This window comes from Phaethon lepturus, unplaced genomic scaffold (assembly GCF_000687285.1).
Source record: "Phaethon lepturus isolate BGI_N335 unplaced genomic scaffold, ASM68728v1 scaffold8102, whole genome shotgun sequence".
Lineage (NCBI taxonomy): Eukaryota > Metazoa > Chordata > Aves > Phaethontiformes > Phaethontidae > Phaethon > Phaethon lepturus.
In genome coordinates, this window is record NW_010521177.1 from 27,687 (window position 1) to 43,856 (window position 16,170).

Sequence of the window (16,170 nt, forward strand, 5' to 3'; positions counted from 1 at the left end):
TAAAGCATCGAGTCGTGAATCCCTGTGCCGGCTGTGTGCTTTGTGACACTAACCCCTCTGCTTGACGCAGTGCTGTGCGGTCTGTTCTCTGTATCACTGCTCTTAACCACAGCTGTCCAGCCACTGGTTTGCTTCCAGTTAACCAACTTGGTGTGAGAACTCTGCTGAAACTTGTCCTTGCCAGCTGGCTGGCTGTTTGGTGTATGCCTAAGTGTTCCCTGTACGTTTTCTGTCTTGCAGCATCTGGAGAGGGCCAAATGTGAACTGCGTTGACAGTACTGGATACACTCCACTGCACCATGCTGCTTTGAATGGTCATAAGTGAGTCATCTTATAATGCCTTTGATCACAGGGGATAGTATGTGCTTTACAAGCTACGGTTTCTGTGTAATTCATTCACGAGTCTAACGCTGTTTCCACTGAAAATGTGGTGATGGTGCAGCACTACACCATCTTCAGGACAAGAAGCGAAGAACATCGGTGCAGTGAAGCTGTAGAAGCATTGGCTGCTGCACAGTATGATCATACATCTCTCCCAAAATTTGGTGAAACTGAGGTTTTCAACCACCCTTTTATTTATAAGCAATTTGGATAAGATATATCAACATGTTAAAGGTGGCTTCTCCAGTAACAGTCCTATGCAGTCTGTCTGGTGTCCAATGTGTTGCTGTGCCTGCACCACTTAAAATTTGCTTTCGTGCATATTACATTTTTAAGTGACTCCAGCCTTCAGCATGGTAAATCTTGTATTGTTCACTGCTACTTAAGATACTGAGAAATTGAATAGAGTTAAAATCTTTATTCATTTTCATTGTGCTGGTGTAACTCAGCTTTCACCAGAGTGGCTTGTGGATGACTTCAGTCCCTGTTCAGCTCCGTTAGCATGAAGGTAACCTAGATCTTTCCTGAGCTCATCTCAGCAGTCGTTCATTTTATTTTTCTTTCCCTTGGGCAACATTTAATAGGAACACTTTAAAATCCCGTTTCAAGAGGATCTCTGAAATACTCCTCTTCAGATTAACTGTTTGTAAAATACTTACTGCAGAATGTAAGCCGTGAAACAAGGACTGAATATCTTACAGACTGAAGTTTCCTTCTCTTGCAGGGATGTTGTGGAAGTTCTGCTGAGGAACGACGCGCTAACCAATGTAGCAGACTGTAAAGGCTGTTACCCTCTTCACCTGGCAGCTTGGAAAGGAGATGCAGACATCGTGAAGCTCCTCATTCACCAGGGACCTTCACATACTAAAGTGAATGAGCAGGTCTGCGTATTTTTCTCTAATATATTGTTGAATTGCTTCCCTCGATGGAGAGAGACTACTTCAGCTGACTCCTAACCCTCCCCAAACTAGCAGCAATTGTTATAAAGTCGTACTTGCTAATGGGATAAGAAGGGCACTGCCTAAAGCAAATACCTCCAGTTCTGAGTTAGTGGTTGAATGAGTAAAGTATATATGTTTATGTAGAGATATGAGAACCACTCAACACCTAGGAAGTGGTCTCCTGCTTTCATACTGGGCTTCTAAAACTAATCCATAGTTTTTCCTTTCAGTTGCTGGATAGCTGAGAAGGTTTCTAGTTCTGTCAAAGGATACATTGGCTCCCTTCTTTGGGAACTAATCAAAGCAGCTTTGTTTAGTCTTTGTTTGGCCATGCTCTCTTAGCTCCTCTCCTGGCTTGTCTCTAGCACTTGCTCCAGTTAACTAATTTGTAAATTGTAAAAATAATTTTAACCCTACTTGCCCCCAGATAAATCCCGAGCTTAATCTTAAATTTTCTCAATCAGGCAAGAAAAAAAAAATCTGGTGGATTTCTTCCCTTTGTCAAGCTGATAGTTTTTGGTCTAGGATGCGGAGGGATTGATTTGTATGAGATAGTTACTCTGTACAGCAGCTGCTGTGTCCACTTTGGAGGGCTGGCTGCCATGTAACTTCCCTGTGGAACTCAACAGGTGTCTTTACAATTCCAAGTAACTTCTGAAATGCTATTGCTGGAAGACCGAAGTATTTCTTTTGTTTAAGAGTTTTGGATAAGAGAACTGCTTTACTGAGTGAGGCCAGCTGAGCCGTGTTACTGAACCACTTATGGCTGAGTGAGCTTGGGCAGACATGCAGGAATGGATCCAAATCAGATGGTAAAAGCTACAATAGCCCTTGGTTGTCCTGTCCCTAAGGCAGCAGTATCTAATGTCCCTGTGAATCAACTAAACCATTCAAGTTTTCATCCAGGAGGAGAGGAGTAAACCAAAACAAACTTTTCTGCCTTAGTACCACAAGGCTAAAAATGTATATTCATTCAGAAGTTAATTCACGAGTAGGTTAGATACTCATGGCTCAAGTTTAGCAAAATCTGTCAAAGTCAACATGAGCAGCTGGGAACTGTGAGTTTCTGCTGTTTAATTTTGATCTGTAGTGTCTACTTTTCAGAAGCTGAGGAGCAAGCTCCCTTCAGAGTCGAGTTTAGGAGTCCTAATCCTGCTTCCAGCCATACTTTGTGGGGACCAAAGTGCTGTGCTTAAGTTTTCTGTTCCTCCGTATAAGACGGATGACTTGATGCATCAGGCTGCTCCAAGGCTAAATGGTTGCTTCTAAAGCATCACGAAATGAAAAATATGGTGGTAATGCTATTCACTACCACTTGACAATTGAGCAGAAATAATTAAGACTGTGCGTTTTAATGTCTTTGATAGTTTTCCAGTTTGGGGCTGTGGTTAATAATGTCTTCAGGCACAGCTGCAGGCATTCAGTCTGTTTAAATAGATGTGAGAAGTGTAGTTAGCTGTTTGCAATCAATCTGGTAAGAATTGACTGAGGGCCCTGAGTGTAAACTATTCAGCTCCAAGTAGGACAGGTATAGGGGACACCTTTGCAAAAGATTACAAGCTTAGTGTAATCCTTCCAGGTAATGTTTCATTAATGTCTGTTGAGTAGGAGCCTTTTTAAATGAGAAAAGTCAGCCGAATAGCCTGTGCTGCTTGTGTTTGGAGTCTTGTAAATGAAATGCACAGTGGTTCAAGTTACAGGAATCGGCAGCTGGAATGGCTTCTGCTGTTAATAGCTTTGACTGGAACAAGATGCTGTGTTCTGTCATTTCCACCCCTTGGGAGTCACCCATTGCTTTGTTGCTATATCTCACCCATTTCATTATCACATTTTTTTCTTTTTCCTCTTCCTTTTTGTAGAATGCTCTTGAGATCAAAGAACTCAAAAAGTACGGCCCCTTTGACCCATATATCAATGCCAAGGTGTGTACTTTGCTGTCAGCATTTCACTGCATCATTACTCCAAGCTGCACTCGCGTGCTTCCAGGTGCAATGTCATCCAGTTGCAATAATACCTGTTCAGTTTGCAGCTGCTTGGGGAAAATTCAAATGCGACCATTTATTTACTGTGGGTTTCTTTCTTCAAAGCAGTTATAGAGACATAATTTAAGGGAAGCTTTTCCTTACTTTCCTGGGGGCTTCTTCATTGCTTAGCCTTGTAGGACTCACGGTGATGGTCAGTTTGCTTGATTTGGCTGGATGACTTCCAAAAGGTAATGTTATTTCTATTACAATCCTTTAGGTTTTGTTTCATGTGCTAATGTAGCTGATAAATGCAAAGAGAAGGAATTTTTTTTTCCTGCTTAAACATGGATGCATTTTCTCTGTGGGCTGTTTGGAGTGAATTTTCATGCCTTTTCTCCTACAAAATGCATAATGCTGTACTTGTCGTTTGAATGGACAGTTAATTCTTGTGGTGGTGGTGGTGGGGAGAAGGGAAGGCAGTAATGTTGATGCCTCCCTTCCCAAGTCCTTCATGTCCTGCTTATTGCATCAGTCTCGCTTTTTTTATGTTAAGTCTGTTGTGTCGTCTGACCCTTCAGCCCTAATCTTCTGTTCCTGTTTTCTTGCCTATTTTGCCCCTCTTGCTTTTAGTTGTTCTTGAGCTACAAAAAGGCATGACATCAGCACTCACGACGCACTGAGGCTGAGCAATTGAGGAAGCAGATAAGAAAGTTCCTGGGGTCACCCAGTGCATAGGTGGGGATGTTTTCTCAGACACTCACCGTTTTTCATTTTTATTTATAGTGAAGCTGCGGGCCAGTGATGGCATAATAGTCTGATGATTTATCATGAGATACTTCTGCTGTAAGCCACCACACCACAGTTGCTTCCAGCCAATTACTTTGGATCCAGCCATGCACGGCAGACTTCTGTCTTTCAGAGTTTGGTTAAAACTTCCACTCTGCTTGATCTGCAGTACCTTAAAAACATGCATTCAAAATTCCCAAGCTTGCTGACTGCTCAGAATTATGTTTATTTTTGCAGACTTCTATTTCAGGAAATACTCCAGTGCATACCTCTTTAAGCACAACTATATTTATATGAAGCTCATCCGTATCGGTGATTTTTACAAAAATCCAGATGGGAATTTTACAGCAACAAATGTCTTCTGTGGGAACATATCAGCTGAGCAGTTCAACTGCCTGAAAGGAGCTCTCTAAAACATTGTCAATAGGAGAGTAAAATCTTGTGCACTCCAGCATTAAAATTTTGAATGAAGGACTATAAAGATGAAATTGAGCTTGCTTTCTTGTGGATCTTTTTATCTATTTTTGATTTTATCTTTTTGACAAGTGCATTATTTTAAAGTCTCAGTTTAGTTTTCAGGATGGCTGTAGTGCTCTTGAGAACAAGGCTCATGTTCTTGAAATGTTTGCCTTGGTTTTAAGGAGAGAGGTATGATTTATACACAACCTGTTAGGTTCCTCACAAGTTCTGACCAGCTTTCCACTAGTTTCAGACCAAGAAGAGACGAAGTGACGAAGAGCATGTGGAATCATACCTGTCACGCAAACCTCGATGTTTTCTCAATAGCCTGGCTGCAGATGGGAGAATCAAAAAAAAAAAGTCCAGATGCGAAGTGTAAGAGTCCTTGCTTAGCTGGTGCTTCCAGCTTCTTGGCTCCCATGCAGGATGGGCTGCCATATAGAAACGATCCAAGCGAGATGTTTCATCTTTCCAAGTATTTAGAAGAGGGGGGAGAGCATTTCTGTATGGCTGGACAATTTAATACCCTGCTGAGGAAGAGATAGGGAAGCCAGAAGCTTCTTGCTCTCCTAAAAGTTAAAGAAAAAGTTAACAGCTTCTTTTTATGCCCCTTCCTTTTCAACATCTTTTGTTCAGTAGGAGGTTCCAGTAGTATGTCTGTTACAGGCTTGAAGGACTTCTGAAAAGCAAATGATAGAAGCAAAGTTAAGAGCTGGAGCAGCAACTTTGCTTCAGTAATTCCTGCTACCGTGATTTTGGTTATTTAATTTGTATGAAGGAACCAACCAGTTGAGCAGAGCCAAAGTAGAAAAAGCTGTCACAGCTCAGGTTTGTGCACTGCACAAACTACTTTTGTCTTTTTTAATTGGAAGCAAATGAATCATGCAAATTGGGTTTAAAGTGCTATAAATCTAAATGAGCTGCTGAGAAAAGTGGAAGCCTACCATCTGGAGCCTGCAAATGAAACTGGGCACCGAACCCACCTGCAGAGCTCCCAAAAGCTTGTTGGCCATATGGGTATCATTTTTTTTTCCGCTGAAATGTGTTTGGCATTGTTGGGCACCTGTAGGAAGAAAGGTGGCCTGTTCATCCTTGCTCTGCTCCTGGCAGAGCCGTGTGGGACACCGATGGGAATCATGTGCTGCAAAAGGAGGGAAGGACATGGTACAACTGAGCGGGCAGCTCCAGCCACTCTTCTGGCCTGCTTTGTGCCCGAGGTTGTGATGTGCCTTGGCTGTCACCTCCTGGCGAAGTTTTGGGGTTTGCTTAATGTGTTTTGTTTTTTTTTTTTCCCTTTCATTTCGGCCCACCTTTCACTGAAATGGCAGATTGTGGGGTGCATACCAGCAGGAGATCCCTGTTCTGTGCTTAGGATCAAATGTGTCACTGGAGCAGCAAAATAGCAGGTTTTTAATAGGGCAAGCCTCCGTTAGGCATGCAGACGCTGACAAATTCTGCAAAGGAACCTTAGAAGTAGGTTGGATGGGACTGAAGGGTCACATAGCCTCTTTCCCCAGCCCTGAGGCAGGATCAGGTCTACCTAAACCATTCCTGACCAGTGTTTGCCTAGCAGCTTCTCAAAAAACTGAGGGACAGCTCTATAGGTCTCCCTTGGCAGCTGATTAGACTGTTCAAATCTTTGCAGGTTAGAAACTTAGAAAACTTCCCTTATTTAAACCGAGTCTTCCTTTCTTCAATCAAAACCACCTTACAGTGTGTTAGGAACAGGAGTGCAGACAAATACACTTTAAGGGGCTGTAGATGCTCCATTTTAGCATCTGATGGGGAGCGTAAGGGCTATGGTATGTGGTATCTAGTTACCAGGGCTTGAAAAATTTGATGGAGCCCATATGAAAGCAGAGACATTTCTGCTTGTGTTCCCATTTTGTGGTCTGTAGGCAGGCATCCTACGAGCCAGCTTCTCACTCCCAACTGTGAACTGGGGGGGGATGTGAGGTTTTCTGCAAGAATGCAGCCCCTGGGTCCTGTTGAGTGCTCTATTTTTTGAAAAAGAAGTTTTGAAATTTGAACCTATATGCCTTCTGGCTGCTGGAAAGGCATTTTTCTTTTTCCATCTCTGATAAATACGTATGTCTGAGCGATCGGGCTCATTGCTCAGGCTCTCCTCTGGTTTGTGCTTGGAGAGGCGATGCAGGGAAGGGAGGCAAACTCCCTTGCCTGGAAAGGCTCTAGGATTTTTGTCTGCTCAAAACTTTGCCAACATGGAGGCAATAAAGACTTATGCAATAGCAGGAGTTTCCAGTACACAGTCTGTGATGGGGAAAGACTTGCTGGAATGGTTCAAGGGAGTTTACCACCCGGTGATCCCTGTTGCGGGAGGAAAATCTGGGGATTTCATCCCGAGTGTCAGAGCCCTGACCTGCTTAAGGAAAATTAGACTGAATTGCTGTGAAGATGGGGGAAGTCTTCAACAATTATGTTATTAAAGGATGTTATGTTCCCATTTCTGAGCCATCAGGCGGGTGTTTGGAGTTGCTGCGTGCTTTGAAGCACACTTGAGGGATGAGAGGGGGACACTCCTAGCAGTGGAAACCCCCTGTAGCCAGGGCTGGCGTGGCATGAGCAGTGCGTACCCCCATGGCTCTTCGGCAGATACCTGCTGCTCCACAGGGGCTGGGGTCGTTTACTCTTGCTGCAAAAACTGGCAGCAAGCCTCCCTTGTGCTGTGGGGCAGGCTGAGGGCCTCGGTCTGGCTGTGTCATGGGCTCACCCGTACCTGGGCTCCCTTCCCTGTCAAATAGGAATAATGCAGTTTACCAACCTTTTGAATGCCTCAAGACCAGCAGCTTAAGCTGATTGGGAGGGGTAATCTCTGTAGTTCTCTCTTTCCCCTTCTCACTCCATATGTGTATTTTATGTGCAGACTTCTTTATTCTACAGTAACTTCTGTCCACTTGTATGTGCCTTCCTTCACCATGGCTGCCTCTGCCACTCCAAGTATAGAGCCTGTTGTTTGACTTTGAACTTCTCTGCTAACAGTGATGCCATGCTTTCCTTCTTAAATATCTCACTTCTGCATGTGGCTGTCGCTGCTTACTGTCTCCTTAGTCTTTGCTTTTATACAAGTTGCAGCTGCAGAACCTCTCCAGAGCTCCTCGCTTCCCTTATGCTTTTCACTGAAAAATGGTGCAAAAACCAGATAAAAACAAATGGGAGGTTGCATGCATGACTCCTGTAATCCCTAGAATGACTTAACACGTTAATAGGATTAAAGTACTTGTACAACAGAGCAAGTTCTGCAGCGTGGTTGTGAAATGGTGCAAAATACTGACCGCTCCTACAGGCTGGTATCCAAAAAAGTGCATGGGTTCTCAAAGCAAAAAGGAAGGTATTTTGATCAAATTCAGTTTCTAAAGTAGTACTTCTAACTCCACTGAGACAAGTGCGTTCTCTGCTTTTTTTTTTTAGTGGGTACTTTTCCTAAAATGACAAATTGAACCATGATTCTTTCAGCTAATGTTGAAGCGTGTAACAGTTTGTACTGAAGTTTCTTGGGTCAAATTGTTAGATAAGTATTTGTTTCTAAAGTCCTTTAACAGAAAACCCTGTGTATAACACACAGTAGTAAAACTAGAAACCTGAAGTGAATTTAATTTGAGAAGAGGCTCTTTCATCTGGCAATGTTCCTATTTTGCACCTGCAAGTGAATGTGGTAGGTTGCTTGTCTTTCAGTGCTTTGCATTGCTGATTTTTAACCTGACAGATGTTGCATGCATTAATTGGATCTGGCTTTCACTGTGGAGGTGTTTTCTTGTTGCTTGGACATCTCTTCCCTCAGTTGACCTGAGACCTTGGCTACAAGGGCTTGTTAGTGGAGTGATCTAATCGCACTGCTTTCTAATTCACGAACTGCATGTAACTTAATGCACTCTTTCTCTAAACCAGCCAGCTTGCGAGCTTCAGAATTGCAAAGGTGGAATGACTGTTATAATCAGGATAAGTAGGATTTGAAACAATTGAAGTTTAAATCTAAAATGATGACGATTAAGCTACAGCAGATAGAATTCGTGCTGCGGTTTGCCTATCATATACTGCAGCCTTTTATTTTTGTGGCACTTTTATAGGTGTGGGGTGCTGCCAACAAATAGCAGACTGCTTTCCCCAGGTGCTAGTAGTATTAATGGGAATCCAGATGCAGCTCGATAATCCCTTAAACTTTAGTGTGGTCCCTTGATTTTTAACCTCAGTGCTTTGAAAGCAAGCTATTCCATATATAGCACATTTCCTGTAGAGCAGATTTCCCATATCTGGGTAAAGGTTATTGTTTTGAATGTTTTTGAAGCTTTTACTGGGTGGGTTGGTTGATGAGTTCACGAGGGGATGTCTGTGCCTGGTAAATGGCTAGTGACATGGTGAAAACATTGCTCCAGGCTCTGTTTCAAACTGGACTCTCTGCTTCCCGACTGCTTTTTTGTCGTCGTTTTGCATTTAAACTTCAATGGTTCGAGCGAGGCGTGGAGCAGCTCTGTTCTCCCCTGTTCTGACGCGCTGGCGTTTGTGACCCCCCAGAACAACGACAACGAGACGGCGCTGCACTGCGCGGCGCAGTACGGCCACACCGAGGTGGTGAAGGTCCTTCTGGAGGAGCTGACTGACCCCACCATGCGCAATAACAAGTTTGAGACTCCTCTGGACCTGGCTGCGCTCTACGGGAGGCTGGAAGTTGTGAAGATGCTCTTGAATGCTCACCCCAATCTTTTAAGCTGCAACACTAAGAAACACACTCCCCTGCACTTGGCAGCTAGGAATGGTCACAAAACTGTAGTCCATGTCCTCCTGGATGCCGGCATGGATAGCAACTATCAGGTATCTAGTGTGTCTGTGTGTGAAGGGCTGGTCTGATGGCTGGGGGACAGAGAATCCCTGTGGTCATGTTACAGAAAAGCTCCACCTAACCTCTTCCCAGAGGGATCGTTTATGAAAGATGAGTGATAGTTTTGTTTTCTTCTGGGCTGTTTGTTCAGCTCTTGGTTGCTCTGAGAAGCTGCTCAGAGGGATTCTGGTGCTGTGCATGCTTCACGCCTGCTTGTTAGTTGGACAAAGAGCCCCAGACACATAGCGAGGGAGAAGAAAAAGCCCTTTTGCCTAAGCTGTTCTGCCTCTGTGCTCTTGATAGAGATGGAGGCAAACTGTGTCTCTTCCTATCAAGCCACTTGCGAATATGTTGTTTTCACAGCAATGGCTTGTATGTAATGGTCTTGTCTTTCCTTTGCAGGGCATGACCTCTTGCTAAGCTGTAAAAAGTCCTTTCTTGGTCTCTAACCTGGGCACACACGCATCTCTGAAGGAGACCATCCTCATTTGCCATTCCAAATTTTCAGCGTTGTAATAATATTCATAGTCTGTCCTCCGTTGTAGATATTGTTGCCCACACTTTGTATACGATGCTGTATATTTATTGCTGCTGTTAACCTCCTAAAACATGCTTCCATCACCATTCCTCACTATCTAGCTTCATGCTGTTTTTCCATTTAATTTGCAGACTGAAAAAGGCAGTGCTTTGCACGAAGCTGCTTTGTTTGGCAAGACAGATGTGGTACAAATATTGCTGGCTGCAGGTGAGAGAACGGTCCCCTTTTGAACCAACAATGTGATGATCCCTTCACCCAGAACTTGAGGAAATGCCTTTGTAGTGGCAGCATGTTTCTCCAACCAGCTATCAAAGTTCCTCGGAGAGGGTTATAGGAGAGGTTATCTCTTGGTGTTTGGCTTTAGGTCTGCTTCTCTAGAGCATTTTTTAGCTTCTCCCCTCCCCGTGATGATTCATCAAGTCACATCTTACATTTGCAAAGACAGGAATTTGCACATAGTTAGAAAATATTCTTGCTTTTGCCTTCTCTACACCTATTGCTGTAGGTATTGATGTGAACATAAAGGATAACAGAGGCCTGACAGCTTTGGATATTGTGAGGGAACTTCCTTCTCAGAAAAGCCAACACATAGCAGCTCTTATCGAAGGTAAGTGATGTAGCTCAGTGTGTGGGCAGGAGGGAAAATTTGGAGTGCTAATTGTGCCAGTGCAAGTACAAGATTTTGTTCTCTAGTCCTGGAAAGTGCTGAAAGCAAAGCAGCTTCAGGCCAGGTTTAAATGCTTGGGTGAACTGTCTCGAGACGAAATGTTTGCAGGAGGACTTCTGGGGAAGATTTAGGGGGATTAGCTCCTTTGCTGAAGGAGTGTGGCATGACTTCTACAGTTTAAATGGGCTTAATTGAGCTTTGTTTAACTCACTTGAGAAGTTAATTAAAATTAAGCATAGCCTAAATCTGTTTGCAGAATGCAATGAAATAGTTTTAGAAATGGTTTTGGATTAACTATCCTTTATGTGTCTGTGTAGGCAAATAGTTATCCACAGATCTTACATCCTGTTGCTCATTTCATTGTGAAGCTTGGGCATGGATTTTGCAGATGAGATTTACAGAAAAGACTTTGATTACTTGTGGTTTATAAAGGAGCTTGGCCCATTGTGTCTGTCCAAGTTAGGGAATGAAATGTGGCATCTTGGCTAAATTCATACCTTGTAATTATGCTGTCTCAATTTCCTCTCAGCTGTGGGGAGAAAGATCAGAAGCGTATGCAACTGGTGTGTGTTATTCATGCTTAGCATTTGAGAGCTTTACAGTTTCAAAGCACTTTGCAGACTTTTAATTAAGCTTTGCCTGTGAGGCTGGTGGGTATTATCTCTAGTCTGAAACTGAAGACAAAGCCAGGCTTTAAAACTGAAGTTCTTGCAGGTAAATGCTGTTAGTTTGCTCCTGTAAGTGAGCTAGCTGTGTGAGATGTTGCTGTCTGCCTTCATTCATGTAAGCTTTTCCTGTGGTTAGGGGACCACAGCTAGAATTGGTTTCTCTGTCTTGTGACTCCAGAAGACCAGACTACATCTCTGCTTAGTGTTGTAGCTTCTGTCTACGACATGAAGTAATCTGCTCCATGACATTGTGTCCATACAGGAGCTTTGTGCCTTGCTGATTAAAGACTTTGTAAAAGTTTAAAGAACCATCCTTAACCTTGTGGATGTGATTAAAGAGACCGCCTGCTTCTATTCTGGGATCTGAGCTGCAAGTTTTAATAATGTACTTTGGTTATTTTTTGGCGACTTAATAAGCTGACAGTTGGCCTTCCATCCACAAGGGAGGAAGTACCATGTGCTGAAGTGGACATAAAACTAGATTGACATAAACAGACCCTGTCGCCCCACCTCATTGCAGATTACACGATCGGGAAGAAAAGTGCCAAAGCTGCAGAGAAGACTGTTCAAGCACCGCTTGCTCCAGCCACTGATCCTGTGTGCCGCATGTCTCAGGGTAGGCTTCCATGCAAGATGGCAGTCACTGGCACTCTTCTCCCTGCAAGTGCTGCCTTTCCAAGTGCGGAAGCGCCAAGTGATGTACTTGTGTGTCTCTTCCTCTCACAGGTGATGTGGAGAAAGCAGTTACAGAACTGATCATAGATTTTGATGTGAACCCAGAAGAGGAGAGCCCATATGAAGCTTTATACAATGCAACGTCCTGCCACTCCCTGGACAGCCTTGCCAGCGGGAGATCTTCAGATCGAGAGTCTGTGAATAAGGAAGTGGAATCAACTGGCCTCAAAGCAGCAGGAGTCAGGCCCGTATGTAGCTATGTGTGTTCATCTCTGCTTGCCTTAAAAAGATAGGTAACTTACCTCCATTTCCATGACTCTGCAGCAGGTTGCCAGTGCCCCAGCTTGAGGAAATCTTTAAGGCCATCCCTGGCGCTGTTTAGAGCAGGCAGGTACCTCTCCTTTTTCACTGGCCTGTTCACGTAGCCTCTGTTGCATCGCCCACGGGTAGCCACTTCTGCGTGCCTGACTTTCACCTGGTGTTGCATCCTTCTGTGTCAGTTGAATACTGGTGCCTGTGAGTTTTGGTTTCTCAGGCTATCGCACTTAGTTGAAGGGCTAACTTCTTCTCTAGAAGAAAGCTTTGGAATCTTTTGTATGGAGCACTTTTCTCACCTCTCTTTCTCTCTGCTTTGCCCAACAGAAGGCTCTTAGGAAATTATCTTTAAGAATATTCTGCTGGAAACTAGTTGGCAGCGGAAACATTTTTTTTTGTGTGTGTGTGTATTACTTGCAGAGATCTGTAGAGGGTACTCAAGGCTTTACAAGGCAATGCAAAGCTCCTGGAACTGTCTCCAAAGAAGTCTTCCTCACCTTCTGTTAGTTGCATCTGCTGCCCCTGTAGCAATCAGTAGCAACACTGCTATGGGGCAGATGGGATGCTGGCCTTGCAGTACGCTGTGTCAGCCTCAGGGTTTGTTTTCTGGTTGGTTTTACAAAGCCTGCTTCATGGATGTATTTTTGGACAAAAGGCAAAGCAGCAACAAACAATTAAACTGCTGGTGTACTGTAACCATGCTTCCTCTCTCTCTGCAAAAAGGTGCATCTTTTTTCCTGTGCTATTAGCAAATACAGTAGAAATGAGACAAAAGCTTTAGATGACAGACATTTCAGCTAGATCTTTCAGGTGTGCAGTAGTAGGTACACTGTCCTGTAACTGACTAAATCTTGGGGGCTTATATCTATGTCCTATCCTGTTTTGATAGTGTCTGAGGTGAAATAAGCTCAGCTCTACTACAAATAAGAAAATATGAGAGGCTGAACTGCAGTGAAAGTGGAGAAGAAAGAGGGACATACTGCAGCAGCTTGCTGGAGTTCCTCCCAAAGCTTGAGTTTTTTGGAATGAGTGGTTCACCTCTGCTGTCTTTCCCTTTGCCATGAGATGGAGCTGTTGCAGGGCAGGAGATGACCTAGAGATGTGTTTAGCTCTGTATTGAGACAAGGCGGCGCAGCTCGTACTGCCCACAGGCAATCGTGGAATATTTGAGGAATGCAGTGCAGCAGTGCCTCTTGATCTCTAGAGTTGTTCACTGTAAAAGGTGCCTCTGGAATCACTTATTCCCATTAGGGTTTCAAGACACAAGTGATGAGTCTTCCCTTTCTACCCATTTGCGTGAGTTCATTACTGACCTTCACTGAAATGCAGTGCCATTGAGATTACCAGTCTGGGTCTGAAAGAACTGGCTTAAGTAATAAAGCAATAAACCTGTGTACGTGGCACCTTCCACCCGAGCAGTTTTATTCTCCTGAAAGCATAGTGGATGCTCACACGAGTCGAAGCTGGCCTTGTGCAGTGTCACAGCTGCGGGGCAGAACTGGGTGGTCTGTGTTGTCAACAGCAGTCCATCCACAGGACTGCAGTACGGTGAATCCGCAGAAGGGGCTCTCTGCCTGAATAGGTGTCCTGCTGGAGAGGAGGAGGAGGAGGACAGGCAGCAGCCATTGCCAAGCTCTGTGCTGCTAGGATTGAACTTCACCACCATCCAGATTAATTTGAGGAGGTCCTTACCACGCGACATTCACAGCAGGGTGGACATAGTGTTGGTAGAAACAGAAGGGGATGTGCTTTTAACGCAACGCACTTGACAGTGGTCTTCTAATCCGCAGAGAGAGCGCCCACCCCCGCCTGCCAAGCCACCACCCGATGAAGAGGAGGAGCAGCATGTGGAGAAGAAGATAGGCCATGGTGCTTCCTGTGAGGTATGTGGGACTTGATCTGGGGTCTTTTATAGGAGTGGGGTTTAAAGGTCAGTTTTAATAATTTGGGAAGAGTCAACTACGATATTACCTCCCTTGCAAGTCAGGTTGTGAATGTGAAGTTTTCTTTCAGTCCAGCATTGCTGCTGTCACTTGCCATGGGAACTTCCTTTGTGTGGTTCTTCCAGGGCACCTCTGTGGTGACCTTCAGCCTTACTTTCCTATTCTTGGCTGAGAATTCCCTTAGGAAGAGATTTTTCTGAATCACGTTGCAATGTGGACTGCTGCCCACTTGTAATGATCCCACCAAATGCATCTTCACTTGGTTCTGAAACCCAGAGGGCCATTGCTTCCTGCTTCCTCTTAGCTTCCAGCTGTGGAGGAGATGCGTGGGCTTGTGGGTCACACTGATGTGAACAGGAATCAGGGGCTTCAATTAAGCCAAGAGTCTGGCCCAGCACATTTTCAAGCCGTCTTCTGCAGAGGTCAATGCATGTGAGCTGCTTTTTGATGAAACTAAAGCCCTTCTATTCTGCATTGTTGCTCCTGGGCTTCCTGTTGCTCATTTTCATTCACCTGCCTGTGAACCTTAGATGTGAGGGCTCTCCAGGAGACCTGTGTATGGGGGTGTGTGAAACCACAACTGTCCTGGCAACTTCTGCTGACGCCCAGGAAAATCTTCAAAGCAAAACCAAGTCTTGCGGATTTTCTTGCTCTTCTGAATGCAGTAGGTTGTATGTAAAAACAAGTGGAGCGTGTGCTGCGTCTAGCTGTCGGAAGGGACTCCAGTTCACCAGATGCTTTGCTTTGAATGTGTTGATCTGCTGAAGTTCCTACAAGGCATGAATGGGATCTGTTTTCTGAAGTATGTTAAATCTACATGAGACATGAGTAAACTTTATTTGCTTTGGTAGAACTGACTTTTCATAGAGAGAGTAAAGCTCCAAACAGTGCATAAACAGTGAAACTGAAATGTGAAGTTGTGGGCTGATTTCTCCACTGCTGTTAAAAAGGTTTTGCAGTGTGTGATAACCAGTGCCATGGCCGGCTCTGGGCAGAGGAGAGCCGGGTAGCAGGTCCTGGCACAATTGGAAAGCAGAACTTGCTCATGATGATAAGCACAAGGGAGGGAAATGGTGCAGTGACTTCTCCTGCTGAGTTATCTTGCCATATTTCATTATGAAACACCTGCTGTGTTGTCCTGCCAGGCTTTGGAAACATGATCCGTTAAAGGAAATCTTGCTGGCAAATAGACTTGTACGCAAAGGGACTCGCTGGGGAGATGCTGATTTGCAACCAATTTAATTGATAGAACTTATGGGCAGCCTGTGTCACTGCCTGGAAATGACCGTCTAGATGTACTGATTCTTTTTCTTTGCTTGCTACTTCTGGGGTGCTCTGCATTTCTGACTCTTGCCCATTATTTATCATCTCGGTACGTGTTCGCTCTGGGTTGGGCAGGCGTGAACAAGAATATGCTTAGGGAATGCTGTAAACGTCTCGTTGCAGCATACTGATCTGCCATCCTCCAGACCTGCTCTCACATTAGAGCCAGGACAGTTAGTCATTGAATATTCTGAGGTTGGGCCAAACTCTAGTTTCAAAAGTAGTCTTTTTATTCCGTTGCCAAAATGGGGCTATCAGTCAAAACAGATGTGCATAAACAAGAAACTTTTAACTTTCATCATGGAAAAACATTAGCACAAACAGGCAAAAGAGCTGATTGTTTGGAGGTGCTTGAGTGCCTTCTTCCACTATCTGCAGAAACCTTCTGGCTTTTTAGCTGAATAAGAGTCTACGTTGTCAAATTAAACTTCAATTTCGTTTGTTTACTACTCATCTCCGAAAGGGAAGTGCAGACAAAAGACAAGGCGCCATGATTGTTCCAGCAGTTTGGTCTGCAGTTCTGGTGGGGGAGGAGAAAGAAATGAGTTACCCTTTTAAAAAGTCTTTCCAAGTCCACTGCTGTGGATTAAGTACACTTTAAAGAGCATGCTCATTATTGACAACATCTTATTTTGGGGCTTTGCTAGTAGTGAATATTTATACATGCTAACCAACA

The 16,170-nt window shown here is 44.2% G+C and overlaps 1 protein-coding gene across 1 annotated transcript in view; it reads left to right on the forward strand.

Moving 5' to 3' along the window:
* Positions 1–244: 244 nt before the first annotated feature.
* The window catches only part of LOC104616421 (ankyrin repeat and SAM domain-containing protein 1A-like), a gene marked incomplete at its 3' end in the record, with an annotated part of 51,814 nt that continues 35,888 nt past the window's right edge, over positions 245–16,170 (forward strand). The window contains exons 1-9 of the mRNA XM_010281426.1: positions 245–321; positions 1,106–1,262; positions 3,182–3,244; positions 9,062–9,358; positions 10,035–10,110; positions 10,409–10,510; positions 11,759–11,854; positions 11,965–12,161; positions 14,019–14,111. Of these exons, the coding sequence (XP_010279728.1) occupies positions 9,155–9,358; positions 10,035–10,110; positions 10,409–10,510; positions 11,759–11,854; positions 11,965–12,161; positions 14,019–14,111 (768 nt within the window). The remainder of the gene's footprint in view (positions 322–1,105; positions 1,263–3,181; positions 3,245–9,061; positions 9,359–10,034; positions 10,111–10,408; positions 10,511–11,758; positions 11,855–11,964; positions 12,162–14,018; positions 14,112–16,170) is intronic.